The sequence below is a fragment of the Corvus cornix genome, chromosome 19 (genome assembly GCF_000738735.6).
Source record: "Corvus cornix cornix isolate S_Up_H32 chromosome 19, ASM73873v5, whole genome shotgun sequence".
NCBI lineage: Eukaryota > Metazoa > Chordata > Aves > Passeriformes > Corvidae > Corvus > Corvus cornix.
Window position 1 is genome coordinate 6,594,734 of NC_046348.1, and position 17,447 is coordinate 6,612,180.

Here is a 17,447-nt window from a genome sequence, read left to right on the forward strand (position 1 = left end):
TGCTCTGAATTTCCTCCAAGCAGTGGGTATTTTCCCCCTGCTGATACCAAACGGGTTCAAAACACTGTGCCAGGGTGGTCACAACCTCACCGTGACCACCACGGTGCCCGGTCCCCTTTGCCTCCACCCTGTGCCCCCTGGCTGGTCACAGAGGGTCCTGAAGAGATGTGCTGCAAGATCAGCGTGGGGGTCCCTGCCTGCCATGGAAGCGACACCGCAGCAGCAGCTCGGGCACAATGGGGGGATTTTGGCCCTGGGGACAGCTGGACAAGCCCCAGCTCAGGAGGGACAAGGGGGGGTTGTGGAATAGAATAGTTTGAGTTGAAAAGGAAGGACTGTCTAGTTCCAGTTCCTGCCATGGGCAGGGACACCTTCCACTAGACCAGGTTGCTCCAAGCCCCGTCCAACCTGGCCTTGGACACTTTCAGGGTTGGGACATCTACAGCTTCCCTGAACAAGTACCTCGCAAGTAAAAATGCTCTCCTAATATCTAATCGAAATCCCTCATCTTTTATTTTAAAACCGTTCCCCTTTGTCTTATCGCTATCTATTCACGTAAAAAGTCACTTTCCCTTTTTTTTTTTTAAGAGCCCTATTTAAGCACTGAAAGGCCACAACCACAGAATCACAGAATTTAGGTTGGAAAAGCCCTCCAAGACCGACTCCAGCCGTCATCCCGGCACTGCCAAGCCCACCACCGAACCATGTCCCCAGGAGCCACATCCACGCTTCTATTAGATCCTTCCGGGGCTGGTGGCAGGAGGGGTCGGGGGGGATCTGCAGCGGGAGGGGGCTGCAGCTGCCGGGACCGAGCCCCTCCTTGGAGAGGCGGTGCCTGCGCCCGGTGACATCAGCCCCGGGGACCGGGAAGCTGAGCCCGGCTCGGGGAAGGCGGATCCGGCTCCGCTTCCAGCTCCGCATCCGGCAGGGCAGAGGGGGGAGCGGGAGCATCCCCCCTCCTGTCCCCCCCAGCCGGCCACCCGCGTTCCCGCAGGAGCGGAGGGTCCCCGCGGGGGCGGTGGCGGGGGATGCTGCGGTAGCAGCCGCCGATGCTCGCCCTGCTCCTGTCGCTGCACACCCTGGGCCGGTCCCTGGCCATGGCGAGCGCGGAGAGGCTGGCGGTGCCCGAGTGTGTGAGCCGGGCGGGCGGCTGGGCGGGCGGGGGTAGCGCCCGGGAGCACGGCGGGGTCTCCCCCGGGGTGGGCACCGAGGTGCGGGAGGCGCTGGAGCGGGTCCTGCCCGTCCTCCGCCGGGCCATCGCCCACGCCACGCAGGCGGCCACCCCCGAGGGGCTGCGGGCGGCCCTGTCCGAGGTGTCCGGCTGGTGGAGGAGGCCTGGGGGATGCCCGCCGTGGGGAGGGACGTGGCCAAGGTGCTGTGCGATGTGATTCGCCTCGAGGGAGGCCTGGACCTGCTGCTCAACCTGCTCTACACCGCCGAGCTGGAGACCAAGTGCCAGGCAGGAAAACTCCTGGAGCAGATCCTGGTGGCGGAAAACAGGTGAGTCTGCACAGAGCCCCTGACCCTGCCGGGCGCAGCCCTCCCCACTGCCCCGGGCACCCCAGAATGGTTTGGGTTCGAAGGGACCTTAAAGACCTCATCCCAACCCTCTGCCATGGGCAGGGGCACCTTCCATAGACCAGGTTGCTTCAAGTCCATCCAAACTGGCCTTGGACCTACCTTCACCCATCCCACCCACACCCCTCAAATTTCCCTGCTCTGGGTGCTCCCAGTCGCACAAATCCCCCCGGATCCCCACCACATCCCCTCACACCCAGAACTTGTGCAGATTCATGTCCAGGCAATGACCATGAGCTGCTCCCTTCCCCCACAGCTGGAGGGAGGAGGACCAGCCCCCTCTCAGGGATGCTGGTGAGGGCTGGGCTGTCCTCCTGAGCCCCCCTCAGCCTGGTTGAGCTGAGTCAGTTTGGCTGGCTCAGAGCATCTGACCCGAAGGACAAGACGTGACTCCTCTTTAGCCATAGCTGCAGCAGGAGGAGGAGGAGGACAAAGCCGCTTCCCAGAGCCTTCCTGCTGCTGACCAGGGCTGGAATGAAGCCATAAGGAGGGGTCAGCAGCCCTTGGCCCCTAGTTCAGATGCTGCCCAGGACAGGTGAGAGATGCTGGGATGTTTTTGTCAGAGCATGGGCACTGTGGGGTGGGAGCGTGTGCCTGAGTGTGTGTGCGTGTACACAGGTGCACGTGCACCCGTGGCACCTGACACATGGAAATCACAGCACTGCTGATGCAGCACCCACACACAGCTCACCCTTCCAACACCCCAAGTGCACTCTGCCTGCTCTCCCTTGGAGCACTTTAACCCAGCCAGCCAGGGCTCTGGAAAGTATGTGAAGGGAGCCTGGCCAAAGTTGCTCCGGCTTCCTGGGGGATATCTCCTGCTGGAAGGTTGTGGACTCACAGCCTGGGCCTCACTGCATGCACTGGCAGGCAAAAATAAGCGGCAGCTAAATCAGGAAAGCCCATTAGGGTGGAATTTAATCCCAGGAAGCATCACTGGCACGGGCTGCATTCAGCACTCAGCTCCTTAGCAAGAGAAAGCATTTGCTGGAGTTGTTGTCTCTGCTCCAGGAGCAGTTCATGGGCCATGGGCTTCCAGGCCCTCACTTCCCACAACTTCTGAGCGATGGCAGGGAGGTGTGGGGCTCCCCCTTGGGTCCAAGGCTCTCACTTACAGAGCTCTGCTAGTCTGTGCACAGCAGCAGAGGTGTTTAGCTGGGAGATGGACAGGTCCTGGCTCCATCTGCGGCTGCAGGGAGTGGGGGACCTGTTGGTGCCACGTTTGTCATCCAGCTCCATGGCTGAGTCCGGGCTCGGAGCCAGACCCAGGCTGAAGGCTTTTTTTTTCCCCCCAGGACTCCACAACATTTCCTGTCAAACCCACCCCAAGGTCACTGAGAGCCCTGTGGGTCACAGGCTTCCCAGAAATGCTCTTCCTGCCTGCCAGCACAGAGGCTGGTGTGCCATCACCCCACCATCGCTGGGGACCAAGTGCCACTGCCCTCGTGAGCAGCAGGGCATGGGGCACCTCTGCCAGTGCTGCCTCACTAACAGAGCAGCTCTGTCACGGCACCAAATGGCCACTGCTGAGGGGAGGAATGGAGCTGCCACTCACCCCAGGAAAGCTCATGGGAGCACAGCCAAGAGCTCATCTCAGAGGGTGGTGAGGCCCTGGCACAGGTTGCCCAGAGAAGCTGTGCACACACCCCTGGGAGTGTCCAAGGCCAGGTTGGACAGGGCTTGGAGCAACCTGGGATAGTGGAAGGTGTCCCTGCCTGTGGCAGGGGGTTGGAACTGGATGAATTTTTATGTCGCTTCCAACCCACATCATTCTATGATCCTGATTTTCCCCTTCCTCACCTCATTTTCAAGGCACAGCCCCATTCAGGTGTCATTTTAAGCACAGGACTCCCAAGGTCAGCCATGGCTGAGCAGCAGCTGGTGGCCCTTGGCCACCTACCCCAGGCTCTTGCTGTCCTCTTCCAGAAGAGTGAAGGACTGAGGAAATAGCGAGCTTCCCTCCAGCTGCCATCCCAGGACAGACAGACCTCCCCTCTGTGTCCTGCTTGTGGACAGGGCTGCTTGACTGCTCATCCAGATGTGACAGCCCTGCCCTGACAGCGCTGGCAGCAGTTCTTAGGGGACAAACAAGTTTCACCCCAAAACATCTCCACACCACAGCAATGGCTGGCACAGCAGATCCATTTCCAGCCTGGCATTAACCTACCCTGCCTGTTAATTAATTGCTATGAACATCCTACCTCGAGCATGAGAGCATCCAGCAAGGGGGTCCTGGACTGTGCACCCCATCACAAGTTCTTCCATCAGACCCAGACAGGCTTTTCCAGCACCAGCCTGTTGCATCTTGCTGCATTGCATATCTGGCAGCTGTGTCCCACAAGGAGACGTCTGTCTGTCCTGGGATAAATATCACCACGGCACGGGGCACACCAGTCACTGTTCTCACTCCTTGCACATCCTTCCGCCCCTCACCTGCCTCTCCTTCCCGCAGGGACCGGATCGCTCGCATCGGTCTGGGCGTGATCCTGAACTTAGCCAAGGAGCGAGATGTCCCTCAGCTGGCTCAGAGCGTCTCTGGGATCCTGGAGCACATGTTCAAGCACACGGAGGAGACCTGCTTCCAGCTCATCTCCGACGGGGGCCTGGACGCCATCCTCTACTGGTGCCGCTGGACGGACCCCGCCGTGCTGCGCCACTGTGCCATGGCCTTGGCCAACTGTGCCATGTACGGGGGCCAGGCCAACCAGCGCCTCATGATCGAGAAGAAGGCGGCAGAGTGGCTTTTCCCGCTGGCCTTCTCCAAAGACGACGAGCTGATCCGGCTGCACGCCTGCCTGGCCATCACGGTGCTGGCCACCAACAAGGAGATCGAGAAGGAGGTGGAGCGCTCGGGGACGCTGGCTCTGGTGGAGCCCTTCATTGCCTCGCTGGATCCGGAGCAGTTTGCCCGCGAGATGCTGGGCAGCAGTGACAACATCCAGGGACGGACGGCGCAGGACCTGCAGCGCCTCGTGCCCCTGCTGGACAGCTCCCGGCTGGAAGCCCAGTGCATCGCTGCCTTCTACCTCTGCACCGAGGCTGCCATCAAAGCCAGGCAGAAGAAAACACAGGTAAAGGGTAGGTTGGCCTGGAGGAAGGTGGTGTCAAAGGGAAGGGGTGCCACAACTGCATCTTGGTGTCTTTTGCTCACCAAACACCTTCGTCCTCCCCTGGCCCAGCACAGCTTGTTGGGAAGAGGATGATGGGAAGCAAAGTGACATCTCCTCCCTTTATGCCCCCAGATTTTCAGCGAGATTGGGGCCACGCAGAGCCTGAAGAGGATTGTGTGCTACTCCACCAGCAGCACCACCTCCTCCCTGGCCAAAAAGGTGCTGCGCATGATAGGGGAGGAGGTTCCTCGGCGCATCCTGCCCACGGTTCCCAACTGGAAGTCCTGTGAGGTGCAGACGTGGCTGCAGCAGATTGGATTCAATAAATACTGCCAGAGATTCCTGGTAGGGCTTTGTGCTGGGGGAGGGACACCTGGATGGACACTTCTGCTCCATCTTGCAGCGCAGGTGTAAGCATCTCACCCAGAAGCTTTTCCTGGGACCTTTCCAGCCTGGATTTCTCTTGGCAGGATCACCAGGTGGATGGGGACATTCTCCTGAGGCTGACAGAGCAGGAGCTGCAGAAGGATTTGGGAATGGACTCCAGCATCACTCGGAAAAGGTAGGACCACCACCAGAGCACACTGGACTCCCTCATGGCCATCACCACAGTGGCAGAGCCAGGGACAAGGTCTCTGCAAAAACGAGAATGGAGATCCTCCAAATGCAAAACCTGGACTGCCAGGGCTTTTCCACTGTACTTTGTAGTCCCAGAGAGATTTCTGTAATGGGACCACTGCACAGGTGTGGGTGGGGGAAAGAGCACCTGTGGCACAGGGCAGGTGGGATCCTGGAAGTTACCCAGAAAGATGGGAACTTACCCTTAGCTGAGCTCCTCACACCTCGCTGTCCTGAGGACCAGCACTCCCATGCTGCTGTTCTTCTCTTTCCTCTTCCTGTAGCTCATCCTTCACCCCAGCACAGAGCTGCACTCCCTCCTGAGCAGGTAAAAGATGTGGTCCCACATGTCTCTAAGTGCTCCATTTATTTCTCCACCAGGTTTTTCCGGGAGCTGACGGAGCTCAAGACCTTCGCCAATTACTCCACCTGCGACCGCAGCAACCTGGCCGATTGGCTGGGGGGCATCGACCCCAAATTCCGGCAGTACACCTACAACCTGCTCACCTGCGGCATCGACCGCAACTTCCTGCACCGCGTGACAGAGCAGCAGCTGCAGGAGGACTGTCACATCCACACCGGCTTCCACCGCGTCCGCATCCTCACCGCGGCCAGGGGTGCGGCTCCCAGCAGGAGGGAGGGGTGTTGAGGGGTGTTTGGGATGAGCTGCTGGGTGGTTTTTAACTTCTGGTGGTTGTTTTGCGCTGCCTAGAAACGCTTCACTCCCCCATCACGCTGCAAACCACGTCCAACGGGACCGATGTGTTCATCAGCTACCGGAGGAGCACCGGCTCGCAGCTGGCCAGGTGAGTCCTGCAGGGAACGGTGAAGCCCAGAGGGAAGGTGGGTGGGAAAAGTGTGAAATGGGGAGGAAGGGAGGCTGCAAAAAGCTGCAGAAAAAATGGGGACAACATGCATGATAACCTGCACAGTGGAGGGGCCAATTCCCAGCCCTGTCACGGTCGCTTTGGCACTGACTGACCCTTTCCTCACACTCGTAGGGCTGTAGAGGATCACAGCAGGGAGTCAATGTCAGCTCCTTGAGTTCTCTGCACGTGCCCAGACAGCTGGGCTGGAGCTGGCATCTCATTCCCTGCTCCTGTCTCACCGTGTCTCAGCCAACGTGGTGGGACAGCACATGAAACGTCTCCTCATGGTGCTGTCCTCTCTTGCCACCAGCCTGCTGAAGGTCCACCTGCAGCTCCACGGCTTCAGCGTGTTCATCGACGTGGAGAAGCTGGAGGCAGGGAAGTTTGAAGATAAACTGCTCCAGAGCGTCCTGAGTGCCCGGAATTTTGTGCTGGTCCTCTCGCCAAATGCACTGGACAAATGCATGGAGGACCCTGAGTGCAAGGACTGGGTACACAAGGTAAGAGATGCCACGAGGTGGGAGCTGTGTGAACACTGGAGTGGGAGGGAGTTGGTGATGGGCTGATAGAGGCCATGAAAACCTGCATGTTCTGTTCCTGCAGGAGATTGTGACAGCCCTGAACTCTGGAAAGAACATTGTACCTGTCACAGACCATTTTGAGTGGCCGGACCCAGAAACCCTTCCCAAGGACATGAGGGCTGTCCTGAAATTCAATGGTATCATGTAAGTAAAAGCCAGCTGTGCCATGGGGTTCCTTGACACCTGGAGAGAACAACTCGCATAAGGAGTAGCAAAGAGCCCAAGGACATTGGGACAAACAGATGAGGGAGGCAGAACAGGTCAAAGGGACAGTGAGTCACTCCAGGTGCTCCAAAGCATGAAGGGAGCAAAGGTTTCCACCACATCCCTGCTGCTGGTGTTGTGCTGGGGCTCCTCTGGGTGACAGAGGAGTCACTGCCAGGAGGACACCTGGCCCCAGGCAGGAGTGGTGCTGGCAGGTTTCACAGCTCACCTGGGTTTCTTTCCCCTCCTGCCTTCCCTTTGTGCATCCCAGCCTGGCAGGGCAAGGAGCTCCTGGAGAGCTGGGGTGGAGGAAAGGGGTCTCTAGCTTCTAGCCCAAATGAATGCAGCTATCTTGTGGCACCCCACACACACCAGAGAAAGTATCACATTTTCCCCTCGAATACAGGTGGTCCCACGAGTACCAGGAGGCGACGATTGACAAAATCATCCGCTTTCTCCAGGGCCGCTCCTCCCGGGACTCCTCGGCTGGGTCGGAGAACGGGCTGGACTGTTTGCACTCCCTGGGGCAGAGCTAGAACCAGCAGCACAGCAGCCTCAGACACTCCCAGCTGACCCCTTTTTGTGGGGGTCCAAATTTATCCCTCCTGACTTTTTCCTATCTTTGAGAGAAAACCTGTGGCTCTTTACTCCCTCCTCACCCTCCAAATACAAGCCCCTTGGCCCCTCTCCCCACGGCGCCTGGGGAGCCAAGCCAGGGTGGACTCTGGGATGGATTAATGTCTTCCATGTGAGGTGGCAGGACATGCACGGGGTGTGAAACTGGCACCATCCAGACCCCACAAGCAGCTACAGCTTCCCTCAGAAACACATCCAAAGAGGAAGGATCTTCCAAGGACTGAAAATTGGAGAAGTGTTGAGAATCCATCACAAGAGGACACATGGGAGAGAAGAGCAATTGAGAGGAATGTGTGGCTCTGCTGCGTGTCCCAGGAATATCCTTGTGGTCAGAAACTGAGAGCAGGAAAGGGCAAATAAAAACTAAGCCCTAACAAAATCTTTGTGTTTGGGAAAGATAACCCACAGGGGCCTTCTGAACTGCTTTATCTTTCCCAGCAATGTCCCTTTATCACAAGAGCTCCTTCCCTCCTCATGGGACTTCCACCTCCCAGTGCTGCAACACCGCTGTGTGCTCTTAACTCTGGCAGTGGAAGTTTGGGGTTAGACCACATGAAGTTTCTGCAGGATCTCTGCAAAAAGTGCTTTTAAAACACCCTCCTTCCCTCCATCTGAGGTCTCAGCTTCACCACTTGATCAGGTCTCTGATTTCAGGGCACTGGAGGCTGGACTGTGACCCTGGAAAAGTTCTACCCATGCAGGGAAGATGCTAATTGCTGTGTTTGTGGAGTTATTATTCACTGTGGCTGTATTTTATCTTGTCACTGCTCCACAGCCGATCTCCCATGCTCTGTGCCTTCAGCAGGAGCTGGCGAATCTCTCTGCTGACCACCACACACCCCCACAGCCCTGGCTGAGCTCCTTGGGGTTGTCCCTACTCATTGCTGGATGCAATTCCAATTGTTTCTTCCTACCAACCTCTTCTCAACACCCACTGGGGCTGTTTGCAGCTCCTCAGCTTAAAATATCAAGAAAAAGTGAAGTTGATGCAAAGGGCTGGCAAAGGATGCTCCAGATGGGAGCAGGACCATCAGTGCCTGCTGCCAACGCTGCTGGTGAGGAACTGTGGGTATCCTGACACAAATCCCTGAATTCCACTCTCCAGGCTGCTGAATCTCCTTGCAGAAGCAGCAGGCTCCTCTTCCTATCCCCGCTCAAGAAAAACTCAACTCTTTCAGGAGGTAACAAGAGTCTCAGCTTCCTTGTCCTCCTGCTGGCTCTCCCTGAAGCCCTGCTTTAACTGTCAGGAACACAAACACTTTTTTCTTTTGGCTTGGATCCACAAACATTTCAGGAAAAAAGAAAAAAGAGAGAAGTTAATTCTGGTGCTTTATGGATAGTTCTTATCAGCTCACAGTTAATGGCATCTTTGCTCTCTACTGAAAGGTTAATAGCCCTATCTGCCCAGCATTCAACAGAATTAGAATCCATCTAATCTCCAGATTAAACAACCAGAAGCCAGCAGATGAGCCCAAAGGTGAATCTGCCAAAGGATAAAAGCCTCTTGTGAGCTGCTTCAGGGAAAAGCCTTCAGTAACTGAATGTCAAGGCCTCCATGGCCACTGAAGGAGTCCCATACAAACAGTCCTAAGGATTTTTTCTCCCTGCAATAATACCTGGTAAGATGATTGTGTCTTGTTTCTCAGGAGCTCTGTAGCAATCAACCTCCTCACCCAGCATTCAGTGTGGAGATTTACTTGTTCTCCACAGCTCAGGTGTCTCACCTGAAACCAGACCCCATCTCCTGCTCCAGCTGCCCAGACTGTGACTCCTCCTGTTTCCCCATCACTATCTTCACCTCAATGAACTTGCCCTGCTTCTGGCAAAACATCCCAGACCCAGCCCCTTCCAGCTGGAGCAGTCCCAAGGAAATGAATTCCTCTGTCCTCACCCTCCCTCATTCCTTTGCTCTGCCATGTCAAAAAGTGTTTGGAGTTACTCTATCAGGCATTATTAATAAATCTGGTTTTTACTCTAAATCCCCACTCCTTTGTCTGTATCACATGCTTCTCTCCCTGCAGGCTTTTCACACTTGTTTTCCCTTGCCATCTTGAAGCAGGACTGACATTCCCAAGCACCATTCCCTGCAGGAACCCCTCACTTCCCACTCACCTTTGCATGGGCTGATGCACTGCATCCCCAGGGACTCTGCCTGCTGCCACCAGCCATGGCTCCACTGTTGCAACTCTTGGAGGACAGCCTAGAAAAACTTTGGTTTAATTTTTTTAATAAGGCCTAATAGCTGCCATTGAACCTCTCCCCATGCAGAGCCAGGTTTCACCTCACTGCACAACACTGAGCAGCTGCTTGAATTGGCCTCTGTGGAGCAGAGACGACTTTGCTTCACAATCAGCTCAGCCACAAACATCTACTGCAGCATTCACAGCATGCCCTGTTCCTCGGGGAGGCCAGTTCCAGGCTTAGCCCAGCAATCAGACCTGTAACTCCTGTGTTCCCTGGCACGACTGCTTGGAGCAAGTGGAGGAACACCAAGTTCTTAAAGCCTCCTTGCTTCTCTACTCCCCAGTTCTCCTGCTTCGACCACAAACTCCCAATGGACAGGGACAAAGCTGGCTACAAGCATTTCACATTTTCTGTACACTGAAGTTGGGTTTCAAATGAAGCTCTCCTGCAAACTTTACCCTGGTGGTCAGCAAAAGCAAGTTTGGGCTACTTGCAAGACCCAAACCTGCATTTTTCCTGATTTTTCACTCTCACATACTCATTCTCCACAAGACAGATAAATCCCTGCTGCTCCTTCTTTACTAAAGTCTTCAATACAGGGCTGAGAATGAAAACAACGTAGAGAAGCCCTGAACAAGTCAAGGATGAAGGAAATCAAGAGCTGCACAAGATACCCAGAGTTTTATGAACCATAAAAGAGCATGAAGGTTTTATTCATTCTGAAAGTAAGAGTAAAGTCATTACTGCACATACCAGAACAGCGTGTGCAGTGCAGTGCACACAGAACTGCTGGTTTATGGCACACTGAAGAAAAAAGGGACAGCAGCAACACAGGTAATGCTTCAGAAAGAACAACTATAAGCACCATGGACGTGGGGTTTACTTGCTGGCATTAACAGATCCCAAACCAGGCAGCAAAGGTAATTAACACAAAATTATGCTATGTACAGTGAAAAGAAACTAATCCTAAAGACACAAGTCCTGTCCCCACACCAGCTTGCTGAGGAAGGGCTCTGGATAAGCACAGCAGCAATTGCACATGACTGGGGCACACCCATCAAACTGTTTTGCAGCGTAAGGGGAAAAAATTCCAACAATTTTAGCCTTAAGTTCATCAGGTTTGGCAACTGTCAATTAAGGCACCTGCAGGAGTTGCTTCAAGGATCCTCGGGGGTCCCTTCCAACCCAGGATTTATTCTACTGGCACTCCAGTATTCTCAGATGATGTTACTTCTCAAAAACACCTCTGAGATCCTGGGCTGAGCTGCAGACAGGCAGGACATGCCCCTGGCATTCCTTCCAACACTTCATCAATTAGATCCTCTCTTTAGGACACCTCTGACTTGCAAAACTAAAGCTGGTTCAGTCAGCAAGGACAGCAATAGCACTCCTGTGCTAAACTGCCCCTCTCCATAAGGATTTTTGTGGTCTGGCATGTCACATTTGTTGGGTTTTTATTGGTAACATGATGATCTGGAGCACAGATCTTCCCCCCGCCCCCAGCAGGACACTGCTGGGTGCCTCTGATTCAGTCTGTGCCTCAACCACACCAACAGCTCCTCTGCTGCACACTGTAGTACTCAGAGGTGAAAATGCTTGGCAATCAAACCAGAACTCAGTCCTCTCTCCCCACTAAAAGCATGGCAGAGCCTTCTGGCCCCACCAAACCCCAAACCAGCTTTGCAAAAGGTCCTCAGAACAGCTTGATTGGCTTTTGGACCTCTTGGGTTTTCTCTGACAGATGAGCCAACACAATGTTGAGGAGGCATTCACAGCTCCAAATCAAGTTCCTCCTGTGATTTCCAACTATTTGGCATTCAGAAGTTAGTAAGGACAAGCAGGGTGTCCCTCCCACACTGATCTGTGCTTTGAGGGAAGAACAAAGTGCAATCTTCAGGTGGACGCTGCCGTGCTGGCGAATTCCTTGTTGTTAAATTCAGTCTTTCCTAGCATCTTGGAAGTGGTTGTAGTCGTGTTTCGAATCCCAGAGTTGTATCCACCTAGAAAAGAATGAACAGTTTCAACTTTCAAAGGCACATGGGGATGTTGCTGAATTGAGTGAGTCTTAAAAGTTTCAGAGGAACAAAACAAAATGACCCTGCCAGGAGCTGTTGCACTTGTACAAATCCCAACACGTTCCCCCTCCCAGAGGATTTGTTTTCTATCACAACAAAACTTCTGCTTTAATTACTAAAGAAATTACAGGAAGAGAGACTGCTGAGAGAGCTCCATCTCCTCCATGAAGAACTTTAAAATTCAATTCCAGATTTTGGATTCCACTGAGGGTGGAGTGAGGCTTTGAAGTAGTTTGAATATCGGCAGCTACATCACTCAGGCTGCAGGTTTATCCCTACGATTCAGATTCCAAAAGAAATGACCTGCACCTCTGTTTACCGGGGCACCAAACACCCTCTCACAACCATAACTGAAAATATGCCTTAAAAACTGCCAGCTTCTATCCTAAAAGTAAATAGTATTGTCCATATGACATGGCATGGCAAAGTTTAGGCATTTGAAGTAAATTACCCAAGGATAGCTGCTGGAATAAGAAGGATTATAGCCCCAAAAAGAAATGGGAATCCCCTCATGAAGTGCAAGGTGGCAGGGTAGAGAGAGTTGAACACTCCTGTAGCCACGAGTGAACACAGCCCTTCCACGCAGGCAACAGAAGCAAAGAGAGCACCTGGAAAAGAGAGATAAGAGGATAATGGTGAGATAGGCAGGCGGTTATTGCCTGTAAACAGCTGTAACACATCACCCCCAGTGGATCCTCCCAGTCTTCCCAAGGGGTTGAACTTGCCGTCAGAAAGGTGTGAGTATCAAGTGTGATGAGGTGGGACACAGGGCTGGCCCAGCAGGTCCAACCTGTGGCCAGGGTCACCTCACCAAGCTGCAGGATTTGGATCAGGAGCTGACCAGGGATATTATCTATCAGCTGGACTGTAAATGCTTCAGGCCAGGGCTCTATAGATTGCCAAGCACCTCTTATCATTTGTTAAACATTAAGTACAGCAGAAGATTTGGCGCCATAAATCCGCTGTACGCGCCGTGGCCGTTCTAAAATAAGAAACATGAGCTGTGCAAAATCACCTTTCGATCGCTGCCACCTGGATTCCCTCCCCCCTCTGTCTGCCTCGGAGATATTCCTATGCTCTGTTTCACAGCAAGCGCAAGCCCTCCAAACACAGAACTGGACAAAAGGCAATTATGCTCCTCCTGAGGGTTACCCATGATCTTTCACCATGGTCAATGATACAACCCTCCAACAACACCTGGTTCTTGCCACTGTTACTGATCTACAGAGGAAAGTTATGGTCATGAGAATGACCCTTTTCTCCTCGTTACATAATCCATTTTAACTCTTGCTCCTTGTAAATGTTTTGGAAACGAACAGATGGATGAATGAAATATTCCCGCTTCTCTTCTCTTGCTCTCATCTTGAAAACGCAGCAAGTCTGAATTAAACAATGACAATTTTTTGGGAAAAAAAACAAAACATTACCCTGGGCCTGAGGGTGAATGCAGGGGCACAGGAGTCCAGAGCAGCCAGGGAACTCCTAACCTCCCCAGAGTTTGGTTTCCATGTTCCAAGAAGACAGGGTTTCAGGACCTGGCTTAAGCACAGTGGCTAATTCCTTACCCTGTTCCGTCTCACTGACCAGCTTGGAGAGCTTGGATCTGATGACTGGAGTGGCTGCCATGGAAAGGAAGAGAATCCCATAACCTGTGAGCAAGACATGGCACATTAGGGAAATGCTCAGCTGAAAAATAAGGTCTCCAAAGTCAGTCCCAGAAATCTGCAGCTGCTGGCAGTGTCTCCCTGCTATATTTACACACAATTCACCCTCCTGGATCTCATAAAGCACTTTAGTCTGTGTCTGCAGTGTAATACAGCTCTGGGAAGCCTAACATTCTAGGAACTACATGGATGCACTTCCAACTTTAGTGTTTGGCCAACACTGCCACAGTTTTTTTGGTGCACAAGGCAGAACTTCCTCACGTGCCTGAACTTCCAGAAGCACATCATCAGCATCAATATGCTAAAAGCCTGAGAAACAGGGATTTAAGACTTCGGCATCACCTGTAAACATCAGTGGTGTTGTGGTAGCAAGGGAAATCACCACCAGCCCAGCAATGTTGGAGAGCAATCCTATCTCTGCCACCCAGGTGTCCTCAAGGCAGAGCTGCAGCAGCCTCAGCCCCACCAGGCTGCTCAGGTAAGCCAGGTAGCTGGCGGCGGAGCCGTACCCGATGAGGTCGGAAGCCCAGCAGAGAGGGAAGCCGAGCTCATACAAAACATAGAGGTCCTTGGCTCCAAAATGCACCGTGACAATCAGAAAGAAAGCCAGGGAGTACAGAGCCAGCTTCCACCTGGAGCTCGGGTGTTCCGGCGCCGTGTACAGCCTGTACACAGCCTTGTAGTGGCTGAGCGTGAACAGCTTGGCCGCTTTCTTCTGCTTCACCGACTCCTGGAGGAAGAAAGCAGCATAGAGAGTGGCAGCAAGGCTGGCAGCAAAGGCCAGCCAGAAGGGGTTGATGTAGCCCTGGGTCTTGCGCCACTGGCCACCGCCAATGCTGGCCACCATGCCTGCAGTGCCCAAGCACGCCTCAAGGATGGCCACCCGGAAGGTCCGCGCACGCCGCTCGCTGGTGTCGGCCACGTAGGAGAAGCAGCTGGCCAGGATCAGGTTGTAGTCACCTGTGAGGCCGCTCAAAATGCGTCCCAGGAGGAAGAAGGCGACGTGCAGCTCCAGGTACATGACCAGCAGGTAGATGGCCGTCTGCAGGGCCATGCCCGCGGCCGGCAGGATCAGCGCCGGGCGCCGGCCCACGCTGTCGCTCCATGGGCCGAAGAGAGTCACGGAGAAGAGGCTGACGAAGAAACCTCCCAGGTTGATGTAGAGGTTCCAGTGGGACACCAGGGCTTCCACCTCCTGCAGGAGAAACAGGCAGCTGAGGAGCTCCAACAGCAGCCAGTGCCATCCTGAGCTCCCCACTCCTCCTGGGGCTCCCTGCTCCTCCCAAGCTCTCATTCCTCTCCGGACTCTCCGCTCCCAGGGGCTCCCTGCTCCTGCCGAGCTCCCTGTTTCCCTTGGGGCTCCTCCGGGACACCTCTCTCCCCCTGCTCCCACAGAGTTCCCCTCTCCCCTGGGACCTCGTGTTCCCCGTGAGCTTCCCACTCCTTCTGGGGCTCCCCACTCCCACAGACTCCCCTCTCCCCAGGACGTCCCCATCTATCCCCGTGCCTCCCCTCTCCCCCGGACCCTCCTCTCCCCCTGAGTTCTTCATCTACACTCAGAGCTGCCCTCTCCCCCCGTCTCCCGTCCCCCCGGGCCCCCCGCTTCCCCGGTGTCCCCACCTGCCGCAGGGGGTCGGCGGTAGCGTTGCCGTTCCCGCAGCCGGCGGAGTCGGTGCTGTTGAAGTCGCTGTAGCCGTGCTCGGCACCCAGCCGGTCCCACAGGTACTGGGTGGCCAGCGGGCCCTGCAGCCCCAGCGACACGGTGGCCAGGAACAGCAGCGGCTCTACGGCGAGCAGCGACGGGCAGCGCCGGCCGGAGGGCACCGGGGGCTCGGCGGGCGGCGGGGCGGCCATGGCAGCCATGGAGGGGCGGAGGCTCCGCCCGGAACGAGGTCGGAGGCTCCGCCCGGATCGGGACCGACACGGCTCCGCCCGGATCGGGATTGACACGGCTCCGCCCGGATCGGGACCGACACGGCTCCGCCCGGATCGGGACCGGCTCGGCTCCGCCCGGCTCGGGATTGACACGGCTCCGCCCGGCTCGGGATTGACACGGCTCCGCCCGGATCGGGATTGACACGGCTCCGCCCGGAACGGGACCGACACGGCTCCGCCCGGCTCGGGACCGGCTCCGCTCCCCCCGGTGCCCGGAGCGGAACCGCGGGGGTTCCCGAGACCCCTCGGCGCTGGCGCTGCAGCGAGCGCGGTGCTAAAGGTGCAGCTCTCAGCGGGTGTTGTTGCATAGAATCGTGTGATTGTTGAGGTGAGAAAATCCCTCTGAGATCATCGAGTCCGACGTTAGCCCAGCACGGCCAAAGCCACCGCTGAACCATGTCCCCAAGTGCCACATCGGCACAATCCCTGCAGGGAGGGGACTCCACCACTGTCCTGGGAAGCTGTGGTAGTGCCCAAACACCCTCTGGATGAAGAACCTTTTCCTAATATCCAGCCTAAACCCCCTGACATGGCTTCACGTTGTTCCCTCGGGTCCTGTCACTGGTCACCAGAGAAGAGAAAACAGCCCCGGCCCTAAAATGCCCCTTATGAGGAAACTGCAGAACACAATGAAGGCTCCCCTCAGTGTTCTCCAGCCTCAACAAACCAAGCAAAACAAAAATCAACATTTTAACTGCACTAGGATCAGCAAAATACTGTATTTAGCAATATACGATCACTTCTATTACTTCACATTAGAAAATACTTCCTTTTATAAAGGACAAAATAACTTACAAACTCAGTTAGTAAAGGAGGTTTTGGCTGTGCTGTCTGATTCCTGTGAGGTTTGGCCTGATTTTAGCAGATCAGTAAGCAAAGACCAAGTTGTCCTTTAAATCCAAAGCACACAATTCAGAGTATTAGATTAACCCGTTTATATAAACTAGAGCAGTTCCAAACTAATGTAAACTGGCATCACTCCTCTGACACCACTGAGGGAATGCTCATGGGTCACAGGACAAGACAGAAACCATTCATTTTGCAGTAAAACACTTACACAACTCATTTTTAGCACCTTTCAAAGTGTTGTGACTCACATGACAGTGGAAACCATGTCTGTGGAGGTGCTACTTTTAAAGAACAGGCACAATTTTTCAGCTGAGACCCTTCCACATTGGTATTTACACTCCATAAATGAGGCTGCAGCTGGAGGCCAACCTTTGCGGCACAGAGATGTAAAAACGAGGTGTTCTTTTAAATTTTCATTGCAACCTTAGGGCCTAAGAGTAAAAAGCAGGAAAATGACCTTGCAGTTGGCTGCTTTTGTCACTGCACCTTGTCAGACAGTAATTAAATATTCAGTGGATGCAAGATGTGGGGGAATACAAATAATTTGAAAGCTCTTTCTCATTCTTTTTGTACCAAGGGTGAGATGCTAAAGCTCAGGGTTGGCACCAAGCAACATGATGCTCTTTGTTGGGAGCAATATGCCCAAGTCCAGTTTGCAAATCTGGCAGCTGATTTTCCATCATTAGCACATTCCTGAGACAAAACAAGCCCTAGCAGAAAAGGGAAGAGAGGCAGAAACAGCAGAAGCTTTTTGTGGAGCTGACATCAGATGACCTAATGGCTGTGCTTCCCTTTATCTCTCTCTTCTTGAGTAAGCTATAAACAGCACCAAGATGATTTATACCAATAAAATGGAAATGTTATCATCATTAGCTGCGGGGTGTGCTTGCATGATCTAACAAACAAAGCCTTCAATGTGGCATTAACAAGAAGTACCCTTTGGACTTCAAATGTTTAATACTATTCCTGCAAATTTATAGAATCTAGTGATTCACAGCTTGTATTTTGGAAGTTTCCTCCAACTGGGACAAGAATCACTGGTAATTTCTCTGTAGCACCTTTTCTTCTTAATTTTTTTCTGCCCAATACACCCTGCAAGTTCCCAAAGCTGTGCCTATAAACCTGCAAGACCAAAAATGTGGGG

The 17,447-nt window shown here is 54.1% G+C and overlaps 2 protein-coding genes across 2 annotated transcripts; one reads left to right on the plus strand and one right to left on the minus strand.

The window, feature by feature from the left end:
- Positions 1–862: 862 nt before the first annotated feature.
- Positions 863–9,581, plus strand: SARM1 (sterile alpha and TIR motif containing 1). The gene is given in 10 exon segments (XM_010402617.4): positions 863–1,314; positions 1,317–1,500; positions 4,031–4,649; positions 4,821–5,033; positions 5,159–5,250; positions 5,688–5,923; positions 6,019–6,112; positions 6,486–6,675; positions 6,779–6,900; positions 7,367–9,581. Coding segments are annotated over 10 exon segments (2,145 nt in total). The 5' UTR covers positions 863–1,049; the 3' UTR covers positions 7,497–9,581.
- Positions 9,582–10,460: 879 nt separating this feature from the next.
- Positions 10,461–15,497, minus strand: SLC46A1 (solute carrier family 46 member 1). The gene is made up of 5 exons (XM_039563103.1): positions 15,140–15,497; positions 13,862–14,714; positions 13,421–13,504; positions 12,307–12,463; positions 10,461–11,780 (listed from the first exon to the last, which is right to left on the minus strand). Exons 1-5 carry the CDS (start codon positions 15,380–15,382, stop codon positions 11,717–11,719), a joined length of 1,401 nt encoding a protein of 466 aa, XP_039419037.1. The 5' UTR covers positions 15,383–15,497; the 3' UTR covers positions 10,461–11,716.
- Between the last annotated feature and the right edge of the window lie 1,950 nt (positions 15,498–17,447).

Bases quoted from the DNA above. Each gene is read 5' to 3' on its own strand.
- SLC46A1 (XM_039563103.1), bottom strand. From the start codon at position 15,382: ATGGCTGCCATGGCCGCCCCGCCGCCCGCCGAGCCCCCGGTGCCCTCC. The intron at 14,715-15,139 runs GTGGGGACACCG...TTTCTCCTGCAG, and splicing joins CCGCCGACCCCCTGCGGCAG to GAGGTGGAAGCCCTGGTGTC. The intron at 13,505-13,861 runs GTGATGCCGAAG...TCTTGCTCACAG, and splicing joins AACACCACTGATGTTTACAG to GTTATGGGATTCTCTTCCTT.